Consider the following 13,356-nt stretch of genomic DNA (forward strand, 5'->3'; position numbering starts at 1 on the left):
TCGTGTTGACGTGAGTTTTCCTCCAGGTGCTCCGGTTTCCCCCACAGTCCAAAGACATGCGCTATAGGTGAATAGAATGAGCTAAATTGTCCGTAGTGCACGTGTGGGTGTGAATGCAAGAGTGTATTGGTGTTTCCCAGTGCTAGGCTGCAAGGCATCAACTGTTTAAAACATATGCTAGATAAGTTGCCGGTTCATTCCACTGTGGCAACCCTTGATTAATAAAGGGACTTAGCTGAAAATCAAATAAATGAATGAATATAATTACTGTAAGTATGCATATGCTGTATTAGCAATTATGTTAAGTTCGTCCTCCTTTTGTTTCAGTTTTTTCAACTTGATAAACATGATAGCTGCGTGGGAATGAGACCCAAAGAAACTTAAACACAGCTGTCATCTTATCTCAGACTCAGAGAGAGCGATTTAGGTTATTTATAAGGTGACAATTAACATCGCTTATAGAATTTGCTTAATGCTATTATCTGTTTTTGGGGTTTAACAACATCACCACTGTTTGATTTGATTATTAGTTATTAGTTTTGTTAATAACATTTGTCTTTCCTTATTGATATAGTCTTATGAACATGTGGTTTCAAAAAGAAGTATTTACTTTTGTGGGTAAGAGATAAGAGAATGTCTTCATTTCAAGGTTTTTAAATCACTGGATGATGTGGTAAGGCAGTAGTTTTCCATTGCTTTTGCTTGTGGTATAATAACAACAGTTGGATTTTGGTTATATGAAGTCTTTGTTAAAACACACACATTTTTTAAAAACTCCACGGCTCTGTTTGCTGGTTATTCAGATACCAGTCGAAGCAGATGTTTTCTGAAAGGATTTGGCATTCAGAGCTTGATCTGATTAAACTTTCACAGAGACTGTGATCTACCAGGTAAGATACCATTTTTTATTAAACAATTGATTTAATCTAAGGTTGTGTGTGTGAATAAATTGCATGTTTCTTTTTGTTTTCTGTTCTTTGTTTTTATCTTCAGTGATTCCGTTTAAATGAATAGTTCACCAATTTTTTTTTCTTCTAAATTTGTAATTTACACATTTATTTGTCAAACCAGAACACAAAGGAAGATATTTTGAAAAATGTTGGAAATCAGGAGCTATTGACATATATAGTTGGAAAAACAAATACTATGGAAGTCAATGCTTCACCCCAAAATAAAAAAATGAATCACCATTTACTTGGTCTAAAATGAGTTTTCTTTTTCTGTTAAACACAAAAGAAGATATTTTGAAAAATTTTGGAAACCTGTAACCATTAACATTAATAGTAGGAAAAACAAATACTATGGTAGTCAATGGTTTACCCTAAAATGAATCCCCATTTACTTACTCTCAAATGAGTTTCCTTTTTCTGTTGAACAAAAAAGAAGATACTTTGAAAAATGTTAGAAACCTGTAATCATTAAGATCCAAAGTAGGAAAAACAAATACAAATAGGACGCGCATTCGCAAGAACTGTCCAGTACCTTAGACCTACCCCTGGATTCCCGCGCTTTCTCTGACAGGAAAAGAAAGAAACTGTTAAATAAAGTCAGTATTTTAGTTTTATGTGCCTACAAACGTATTCTCGTAGCTTCATAATGTTCCACTGATAATAACCATGTCGTCTATTTTGTCTATGGAGGGTGAAGGATTTCAAATAAATTTTTGTTTGTGTTTCGAAGACGAACGAAGGTCGTAGGTGTGGACGCGTCATGCGGGTGAGTATAGCCCATTGATAACATAATATTCATTGCACTTTTTTTTCATTCATTAATTCTTGTAATTACGTTTACATTTAATCATATGATAGACGTTTGTATCCACAGCCAGTGCAAAACAAAGCAAAAAATAAAAAATAGATACTATGTGCCTCTAACTGTACGCAAATTATATGTATTGGCATACATAGAGATACTTCGCATGTCTTTAAGACTGAACACAGGTATTTAAAAAATAAAAGAAAAAGCAGAATAGAAAAACGACAAATTGATGTTAGTACCAGAGAGAAGAAATATAAGTTAGGAAGTGCAGACAAAAAAAACAACATTTTTCGGTGATTGCGGTTTTCTAGCTACCTGTATCACTGCTAGACATTTGGCAATACTAAAGTGAGAAATGCTCTTGAGAAGAAATAATATAGCTTTTCCCAGAAACCGTTTGTGGTCCCAATTAAGGCCAAAGATCGATGATTTTGCTCATTTTAAAAACGAAACTATTTATGGCTAGGCTATATTTAAGCTAAATATTTACATATATGGGCTAGTTTACAGAATGTGTTACTTTTATGATGACAAAGACACACACACAAAAAAAAAAAACACTAAAATGATATTTAAATAAAGTGAAATGAAATAGAAGTCATTTAAGCGTGCCTTTATTATTAACGAATTTACAGCAACCCTGGTATATGAAATAAAAAAAGCATTAGTTAAAATAACAGTAAGCATAAAGCAAAATCACTTATGAATTATGAATAGGCTACTAAAACATACATACAATGTCACTGCTATTTCACACTCTCCTCAAATATTATTTCATTTTATTTCATTTTATATATATATATAAACATTGTATGCTATGTTTTAGAATTTCAGTTATTTCAATCATTAGTGTGATAACTTTGATTTTGAATCTGCATATCCATCTACTCACTCTCACTTTAGCATCCTATTTAAAAGATCACCAGAAGTTGGGCATAACATTTTTAGCACACTATATTTAAAAGCCCTCTTTGCCATATTGTGGCTCTTTATTTCAGACTGTGAAAGTGCACACATATCTATTTTTTACACCATAAGCAAACTCTCTCTACCTTAATATTTACATAATCCAATTGTCCAACCCTTAAAAGAGCAAAAATGTCATGACAATAATTCTGCGTTACTTTATTCGTCCATATCTTTATTCAGCAAAGTTTTATCAATCCATAAATCAAAGAATTGTTAACACACTTTATTCAACCACCAATCAAAAGTTCAGCTGTGAATAAAAAAAAATAGAAAAATAAGTACAATATAGACTGCTCTTCATCTCTTCAGCACACGGCGAGGGTCGCGTCCATTGGTGACGGAGACGGGAGGTTTTGGGCCCTGTCCTCCTCCTGAAGCCGAAAAAGCACTGCCACTGTTCCAATGGCTGCGGTTCAGATGACGGCCACCTGAACCAAAAGAGCCCTCTCTGGAGCCAGCAGAAAAGGAATACACAGCCTGGCCGTTCACTGCGAGAGAACGATAGTAGGGTCCATATTACAATTAATTCTGGACAAGAAACAACTATTTAGACAGAGAGAGCTTTCTAAGAGAGAGGTTTGTTTTGTTTTATGTGTAGTTTTCTCTGGTGCATGTCATAATCTTTCCAGAAGTAAATGCAACAAATCAAAACTTCCTATAAATATACATTGTGCTTATGTATTGTACTTATAATTGAAGTCAAAATTATTAGCCCTCATGTGATTTTTATTATTATTATTTTTTTATATTTCCAAAATAATGTTTAACAGAGTAAGGAAGTTTTTACAGTATTTCCTTTTTTTTCTGGAAAAAAGTCTTATTTGTTTTGTTTTGGCTAGAATAAAACCAGTTTTCGTTAGGAACAAAAGTATATGTCCATTTATGTCACATATATGTCAGAAAAATGTGTCACATATATGCCAGAAACATGCATGGCAGAAACATACATGTCACATATATGTCAGCAACATGTATGTCACATTCATGTCAGAAACATTTGTCAGCAACATATATGTCACATATAGGTCAGCAACATATATGTCACATATAGGTCAGCAACATATATGTCACATATAGGTCAGCAACATATATGTCACATATAGGTCAGCAACATATATGTCACATATAGGTCAGCAACATATATGTCACATATAGGTCAGCAACATATATGTCACATATAGGTCAGCAACATATATGTCACATAGGTCAGCAACATAAATGTCACATATATGTCAGCAACATATATGTCACATATATGTCAGCAACATATATGTCACATATATGTCAGCAACATATATGTCACATATATGTCAGCAACATATATGTCACATATATGTCAGGAACATATATGTCACATATAGGTCAGCAACATATATGTCACATATATGTCAGCAACATAAATGTCACATATATGTCAGCAACATATATGTCACATATATGTCAGCAACATATATGTCACATATATGTCAGGAACATATATGTCACATATAGGTCAGCAACATATATGTCACATATATGTCAGCAACATATATGTCACATATAGGTCAGCAACATATATGTCACATATAAGTCAGCAACATATATGTCACATATAGGTCAGCAACATGTATGTCACATATAGGTCAGCAACATATGTCACATATAGGTCAGCAACATGTATGTCACATATAGGTCAGCAACATATATGTCACATATAGGTCAGCAACATATATGTCACATATAGGTCAGCAACATATATGTCACATATAGGTCAGCAACATGTATGTCACATATAGGTCAGCAACATATATGTCACATATAGGTCAGCAACATGTATGTCACATGTAGGTCAGCAACATGTATGTCACATATAGGTCAGCAACATGTATGTCACATATAGGTCAGCAACATAAATGTCACATATATGTCAGGAACATATATGTCACATATATGCCAGCAACATATGTCACATATATGTCAGCAACATATTTGTCAGCAACATATATGTCAGGAACATATATGTCACATATATGTCAGGAACATATATGTCACATATATGTCAGGAACATATATGTCACATATATGTCAGGAACATATATGTCACATATATGTCAGGAACATATATGTCACATATATGTCAGGAACATATATGTCACATATATGTCAGCAACATATATGTCACATATATGTCAGCAACATATATGTCACATATAGGTCAGGAACATATATGTCACTTATAGGTCAGGAACATATATGTCACTTATAGGTCAGCAACATATATGTCACATATAGGTCAGCAACATATATGTCACATATAGGTCAGCAACATATATGTCACATATAGGTCAGCAACATATATGTCACATATAGGTCAGCAACATATATGTCACATATAGGTCAGCAACATATATGTCACATATAGGTCAGCAACATATATGTCACATATAGGTCAGCAACATATATGTCACATATAGGTCAGCAACATATATGTCACATATAGGTCAGCAACATAAATGTCACATATATGTCAGGAACATATATGTCACATATATGTCAGGAACATATATGTCACATATAGGTCAGGAACATATATGTCACATATAGGTCAGGAACATATATGTCACATATATGTCAGCAACATATGTCACATATATGTCAGGAACATATATGTCACATATATGTCAGGAACATATATGTCACATATATATCAGGAACATATATGCCACATATAAGTCAGCAACATATGTCACATATAGGTCAGCAACATATGTCACATATAGGTCAGCAACATAAATGTCACATATATGTCAGGAACATATATGTCACATATATGTCAGGAACATATATGTCACATATAGGTCAGGAACATATATGTCACATATAGGTCAGGGACATATATGTCACATATATGTCAGCAACATATGTCACATATATGTCAGGAACATATATGTCAGCAACATATATGTCACATATAGGTCAGCAACATATATGTCACATATAGGTCAGCAACATATATGTCACATATAGGTCAGCAACATATATGTCACATATAGGTCAGCAACATAAATGTCACATATAGGTCAGGAACATATATGTCACATATAGGTCAGGAACATATATGTCACTTATAGGTCAGGAACATATATGTCACATATAGGTCAGCAACATATATGTCACATATAGGTCAGCAACATATATGTCACATATAGGTCAGCAACATATATGTCACATATAGGTCAGCAACATATATGTCACATATAGGTCAGCAACATATATGTCACATATAGGTCAGCAACATATATGTCAGGAACATATATGTCACATATATGTCAGGAACATATATGTCACATATATGTCAGGAACATATATGTCACATATATGTCAGGAACATATATGTCACATATATGTCAGGAACATATATGTCACATATATATCAGGAACATATATGCCACATATAAGTCAGCAACATATGTCACATATAGGTCAGCAACATATGTCACATATAGGTCAGCAACATATATGTCACATATAGGTCAGCAACATATACGTCACATATAGGTCAGCAACATATACGTCACATATAGGTCAGCAACATATACGTCACATATATGCCAGCAACATATACGTCACATATATGTCAGCAACATATACGTCACATATATGCCAGCAACATACACGTCACATATATGTCAGCAACATATACGTCACATATATGTCATCAACATATACGTCACATATATGTAGGGAACATATATGTCACATATATGTCAGGAACATATACGTCACATATATGTCAGGAACATATACGTCACAAATATGTCAGGAACATATACGTCACATATATGTAAGGAACATATACGTCACATATATGTCAGGACTCAGGAACATAAACGTCACATATATGTAAGGAACATATACGTCACATATATGTCAGGAACATATACGTCACATATATGTCAGCAACATATTTGTCACATATATGTCAGCAACATATATGTCAGGAACATATGTCACATATATGTCAGGAACATATGTCACATATATGTCAGGAACATATGTCACATATATGTCAGGAACATATGTCACATATGTAAAAAAAAAGGGGTCACATATATATATTTTTTTCATGTCTATGGGGATTAGAAAATTCAGTCCTGCAAGTCCAATCAAATCACACATAAAGGGTAAATCGCATCATAATGAAGACATGGTTGTTTGGAAGTATTTAAAGCGTCCAAGAAGATGTCCAAAGTCTTTACATGCGTTGACCCAGAGACTGTTTATATGCATGTCATTGATGACAAGATGACAGATGTTCACTGTATGGTGACCGAAATAGCCTTAAACACCCAGCAGGCTCAAGTCGTCAACTTGACGCCATTGAAAATTAGGTTAAGGTCAGAACTCAATGTCAGGCCAACGTCAATGTCCAACTTTCAACCTAAAACTAACCAAATATCAACGTCTAATGATGTTACAGCTTGACGTTGTGTGGACGTTACCACTCTTGACATATATCAGATGTTGGATTTTGTTTGCCATACCAGATGAATAAATGTCAGTATTTGACATCAATATGTTGTTGGTTTTAGATGTTGGGTCAAAGTTGGATTTTGGTCACTTTCTAACAACCTAATTGACCAAATATCAACATCATTATTGGACATCAAAATGACATGGTCCTTAGACGCTGGTTAGATGTTGAATTTTGGTCAGCTGACATCACCACCACTTAAATCTAACTGAATATTAATGTCTTATGACGTTGTGTGCCTGCTGGGCAATAACTAAATGCACTACAGAATGTTTCGTTTACACACATCCACAAATTACATGTAAACGCATCAGCTTTTAAGAGTGTAATACTCACGACTCTTAAGTACTTTTAAAAGGGCTACTTTTTACTCATACTTTGAGTAATATTCACAACAGATACTTTTACTCTACTTGCACTACATTTTTAGGCAAGTAATGGTACTTTTACTTGAGTATGATTTTTCAGTACTCTTTCAACCACTGCATATATGTCAGAAACATGTCCACAAAAATGTCAGAAACAAATATGTCCCCTACATGTATAGCACATACATGTCCATATATATGCCAGAAACATGTATATATGCAACATGTATGTCCATATACACAGTTGAAGTTAGAATTATTAGTCCCCCTTTGAATTTATTTTTCTTTTTTAAATATTTTTCAACAGAGTAAGGGAATGTCTGTATGTCTGATAATATTTTCTTCTTCTAGATAAAGTCTTATTCGTTTTTTTTCGGCAAGAATAAAAGCAGTTTTCAATTTTTTAAACACCATTTTAAAGACAAAATTATTAGCCCCTTTAAGCTACTTTTTTTCCGACTATACAGAACGAACCATCGTTATACAATAACTTGCCCTATTACCCTATCCTGCCTAGTTAACCTAACTAACCTGGTTAAGCCTTTAATTGTCACTTCAAGCTGAATACTAGTATCTTAAAAAATATCTAGTAAGATATTATTTACTGTCATCATGACCAAGATAAAATAAATAACTTATTAGAAATGTATTGTAAAAATCTTTCTATTAAACAGAAATTGGGGAGAAATATACAGGGGAGCTAATAATTCAGGGGAGCTGATAATTCTGACTTCAACTGTATATAAAATATTTCCGAATTGATCATAACTAACAAAATTCCTTATATTTTTTGTATTTTTACCTTAAAAGTTAAATTTAGTTTGTTTACATAATGCAATTTTTTACTTTCTTTGCAAAACGATAAACAAATTATTATTAATAATGATCATTTTTAATTATGTTTATACTAATAAAATGTTTGTTTTGTTGTTTCTCAAATTAATAGAATAAATTTAACATTTTAATGGGTTTCAGTACTGAAATATTTATCCTTAAAGTTAAAATTGTTTATGTAGTGTGTTAAAAAAGTAAACAGAATGGATGAATAATTAGAATTCTCCAAATGTGCACTGTAAGCTATATGTGTGTTTTTTGCATTGACTCGGAAAAAAAGAAAGACAGAAAGAAAGAAAGAAAGAAAGAAAGAAAGAAAGAAGGATGGAAGGAAGGAAGGAAGGAAGGAAGGAAGGAAGGAAGAAAGGAAGGAAGGATCTTGTAAAAGTCTCTGGCAAATCTATGAATGTGAAGTGTAAGTGAATCTATTCATTTATCCATTCATCCATCCATCCATCCATCTAAAATTTGCAGTTTTTCTTCTCAACAGGTAAACTAAACTTTTTTTTGTCATATGTTAGCTCTTTACTGTCAAGCCACATATAAAAGTGCAAAATATTGCAAGGACAAGAATCTTAAAAACATGTATCTTTACACAACAGGGCATGGGGTGTTTATAGAGACAGTCTGGAAATAATTCATGTTCTATACATTAATAAGGAACCAATGGTAGAATGTAGGCAAGTATTTTAAATCTTTTGTCTTATTTTAAATTATTTCAAGCTATCCACTTAATCCAGGGGTCACTAATCTCAGTCCTTGAGGGCTGGTGTCCCTGCAGGGTTTAGTTCCAACTTGCCTCAACACACCTGGATGTTTCAAGTATAGCTAGTAAGATCTTGATTAGCTTGTTCAGGTGTGTTTGTTTAGGGTTGGAGCTAATATCTGCAGGACACCGGCCCTCCAGGAATAAGTTTGGTGGCCCCTGACTTAATCAGTGATAGCAACATGTAAGTCCACAACACACGATTTTGATTAAAAATGGCCAATGTCAAACAATAAGCTTTAAAAATGTAAACCTGTAGGTCCAGCAGGTGGCACGGGATTCACTAGAGAAGGATTGCTGCCGTGAGCCTCTGTTTTTACCTGTTAGGAGATAAAACACACACTCATTCTGTGTTCCTCTTACTGTTGGTGCAATTTGAGCAGTATTTTTGCACTCACATGGGTGTTGTTTATTTGGTTTATTTTAGCCAGCACCTCTGGGTTGGGCTCACTGAAATTTGGAGTCTCAGAGAAAATCATGCAGAACCTTTAATAGACGCAAAAAGGAACGGTTACTGCTGTCATTTCCCCTTGCATTAAATAAGTCAGCTGAGATGACCTACTCTCCGATCTTCTGGAGGTCTCCTGTTCTTCCAATATACAGCGTAAGACAGCCTTTAAAGAGAGACGCATATCTGAAAAATATATACACAGGATTATTTTCTTGTGTTTTATACATTTACTTTTACCAAATTGGAGCCTTATAATAACGATCAAAACATGTATTCAAATGTATTATGGTGTCAATTATCTCCCTTTTATTATTACTGTTATTATCACTATTAATACTACTACCGTTTTTAATTTACATAAGCCACATTATTGTACAGTCTATGGTCAAACCTTAGTAAATGGCGCCATCCAGTGGACAGCATTAATCAATAAAGCAAACTGGTAGTAAATATTAATAATAATAATAAATAATATTACTCCGGTCTAATTCTAAAGATGATTTGTCTAACAGTGCAGTAAAGAGTTGTAGATAGAAATGTTTAGCTATAAATATGCTGTTTCCATTAACATATTAATAGAAAGAAAAAAGAAATTAAAGAATGAAAGAAAGACTTTGGCCTTTAAAACCCCCTTTAACACAACATTTTACAAAAACAAAAATAATAAATTCACACAAAAAATACTAACAAAACAATTACTGATTAGAAACAAATTTACCACACACTTACAACCCCCTTTATTTGGAAAAAAAATGTATATTATCAGTTTGCTTATGACATGAAAAATCAACAGCAACTCTAAATCTGTAAAACAGCAACTCTAAAGTCTAAATAAAGATTTAAAAAGAGACTATTCAAACACTTCACCAACATTTTTACATTGATGTGTTTTTAAATTTGCTAATTTAATTTAAATAGAAAGAAAGACGCGTGGATTTGACTATAAGAACTGGTATTATTAATAATGTTATTATCACCATCCTCATCAGTAATGAACTGTACTTACCCTCGAGTGAGTCGAATGATGTCTCCGGTTTGAATCAGGCTGCCCACCTCGTCCCACACTGATATGGTGATACTTCCGGTCCTGTCAGCTACTTTACAGGAACGCACTTCGTGTCCGTCCTTTGTTTTAGACACACGACCTGACACATTTTGTTACATTGGAACACACGTAAAATACAAGAATTCTTTAATATACTTTATATTCTGAATATTGCTGCTTGCATAAACATAAAAGCGAAGGGACTTTGATTCAAATTCTTGAACGATTTGTTCTGAACTTATGAATCAGTTCAACCGATTCTCAGAACAAACCCAACTCTAATGACTTATTCACAAGTAAGCTAATTTAATCTGTTTTTCGTTTATCAGTACGGAAAAAAGGTTCGTATGATATATAAAGTGTCATGATTTATAAAGATGAATCTTATTTGTCGACTTAAATGCTGATTGTGTGTTTGTGAGCACACTTTTAATAAAGGTGGGCTAGTAGAGAAACAGTTTCCCAACAAACTTACCAGTTTCCAGGACGATGAAAACCAAATTAATATTTTTTAATCCAGCTTTAAGGTCTTTAATCAAGAACGCATTGTCGTTTGGTGAATTTGCCATTGTAAAAAAAACTAGAAAAGAAAAAACACTAAGAAAATCCTACTCAAATTCGATCAAACGCAAACTGCCTGCCACTTATTGACTGATTGTGCCTCGCATGTAATTGATTACAGCACTGCTTTGCTTGATCTAAAATTGCCAGATTAGGTGACGCTTCTGCCTTGCAGAATTTTTTTAACCGAGCCGCACCTCTGTAATCCTTGAAATGCTGTAGAAATAGTGGCCCAGATACTCCGTGACATCAGTTTATTCACGAATGCGTGATTTAAAACGTAATTTGAAAGTGTGGTTGTTTGCTAATCAAAATTAAACATCGTCACGAACAGGATTCGAACCTGTGCGGGGAAACCCCATTGGATTTCGAGTCCAACGCCTTAACCTCTCGGCCACCGTGACTGGTTCATATCTGCCTGCAAAAAACAGTTTATCTACCTCTACATCCATCAGGTGTGATTATTACGCGATTATTTTACGCGATAGAGCCAGTTTCTTTGTATGTTTGGGTTATTTTATGTTAAAAATGTAAAAGCTGGATGTTTTTTAATCGTATTTAGGAAGCCTCATAATATGGCTTCATTTAAAACAAACAGGCAGATTACAAAAATTGGAAAGTAGAAGCGCGATGTTCGACAGTATAACCAAAGAAAATATTCTTAGCGTTTAGTTTTTGAGTTTTTAAGATGGATTGAAGTATTTATTTCGCTAATATATAAATCTATATATTGTGCTGTTTAAATTGATTCAACACGACACCAGGTGGCGCTAAAGCATGAAGAATTGTGCAACCAGTTTTAAAACCAACTCTTCATTTTGGGTACGAGAGTTTATACAGTTGTTGGCAAAAATTAGTTGATAAAAACAAATTAAGACAGATAATGCAGATGCCAATGAATGTATAAGTTGAGAATTCCTCATTACCTCGACATTTCAGGTTTGTCATTGTTTCTGCAGTATTGGGTAACTTAGATTACTTACAAACTGTTGACGGTTGACATTATTCTTCGGTGGATTCAAATGAACGTTACACGTAAGTTAGTTGTTATTAATTTAGGTAATACATTGTAGTTTATGTTTTACGTTTGCTTCACTTGAGGAGTATAACTAATTTGACATGATTTAAGGTTATTAAAATGAAGAGGAAGACAAATAGGCCTTCGGTTTCTTACTATCAGCGTAGTGAATAGCCTACTAGCAACGGTTCCCCAACCTGTTGTTAATTAAAGCACTATGTTTTTATTAAAATATAATAATTATTTTAATCATTGCAAAACTTAATACAGAAATCAGAAATATTTTAGGGCATTGTTTGCCTGTATGTCTTTGTGATCATCAATTGATTACAGAACTGTGAACATGCCAATACAATGTTAAATTATTAGGTTAAAAGGGGTACAAAAGGTATTTGGAATCTTGTCACATGGACAAACATAAAAAAGTCTATGAAATTGGTAAACTAAAAACATTTTTATCAAAGTATTTATCCTTTTTTATATAAATACAAGAGTTTTGGAGTGTAGCGAAATGCTTAACTTCATTTAACTCCTGTCAAGTTCAGTCTATTCTACTTCTAACAACATTAAAGCTTGTAACTCAAAAGTTATTTACCTTAAAATCAAAGTCTAGCTCATAGATAAGACACTTTCTGTCATGTTACAGTTACTTCTGTCTGAGGGATTATGAACAATTGCATGCAAATGTCAACCATGCCATGAAAACAATTCAGGCCTCAAAAAAACAGTGAAACCATTTCTACGTTTTTTTTGTACATGCAAGTATTTTACAGTAGGGCTGGTTGATTTTTGCAAAAAATTATAATCACGATTATTTTGGTCATAATTGTAATCACGATTATTCAAAACGATTATCAGTTGAAGTCAAAATTATTAGCGCTCCTGAGATTTTTAAAAAAATAAATATTTCCCAAATGATCTTTAACAGAGCAAGAAATTTTAACAGTATTTCCTCTAATGTTTTTTCTTCTGGAGAAAAGCTTATTTGTTTTATTTTGTCTAGAATAAAAGCAGGTTTAAATATTTTGAAACCCATTTTAAGGTCTATAATATAAACCCCTTTAAGCAATATA

General features: G+C 33.3%; 1 protein-coding gene and 1 non-coding gene across 4 annotated transcripts; both read right to left on the reverse strand.

The window, feature by feature from the left end:
- Nucleotides 1–2,882: 2,882 nt before the first annotated feature.
- nabp1b (nucleic acid binding protein 1b) lies at nt 2,883–12,502 on the reverse strand. Of its 3 annotated transcripts, none has more exons than XM_073953246.1 (6): nt 12,249–12,502; nt 10,666–10,804; nt 9,771–9,842; nt 9,607–9,694; nt 9,462–9,528; nt 2,883–3,215 (listed from the first exon to the last, which is right to left on the reverse strand). In XM_073953246.1, the coding sequence occupies exons 4-6, from the start codon at nt 9,685–9,687 to the stop codon at nt 3,025–3,027; spliced, it is 339 nt and encodes a 112-aa protein (XP_073809347.1). In that variant the 5' UTR covers nt 9,688–9,694; nt 9,771–9,842; nt 10,666–10,804; nt 12,249–12,502; the 3' UTR covers nt 2,883–3,024.
- On the reverse strand, nt 11,588–11,669 carry trnas-cga (transfer RNA serine (anticodon CGA)). The gene has a single exon. It is a non-coding gene; the product is annotated as a tRNA-Ser (tRNA).
- Nucleotides 12,503–13,356: the final 854 nt, after the last annotated feature.

This window comes from Danio rerio, chromosome 6, assembly GCF_049306965.1.
Source record: "Danio rerio strain Tuebingen ecotype United States chromosome 6, GRCz12tu, whole genome shotgun sequence".
Lineage (NCBI taxonomy): Eukaryota > Metazoa > Chordata > Actinopteri > Cypriniformes > Danionidae > Danio > Danio rerio.

Excerpts from the sequence above, each read along its gene's own strand:
- nabp1b (XM_073953244.1), bottom strand. The coding sequence starts at position 12,213 with ATGACAAACCTGAAATGTCGAG. Across the intron at positions 9,529-9,606 it reads ACCAAATAAACAACACCCAT|GTAAAAACAGAGGCTCACGG; the intron begins GTGAGTGCAAAA and ends ATCTCCTAACAG. Across the intron at positions 3,216-9,461 it reads GCCACCTGCTGGACCTACAG|TGAACGGCCAGGCTGTGTAT; the intron begins GTTTACATTTTT and ends GTTCTCTCGCAG.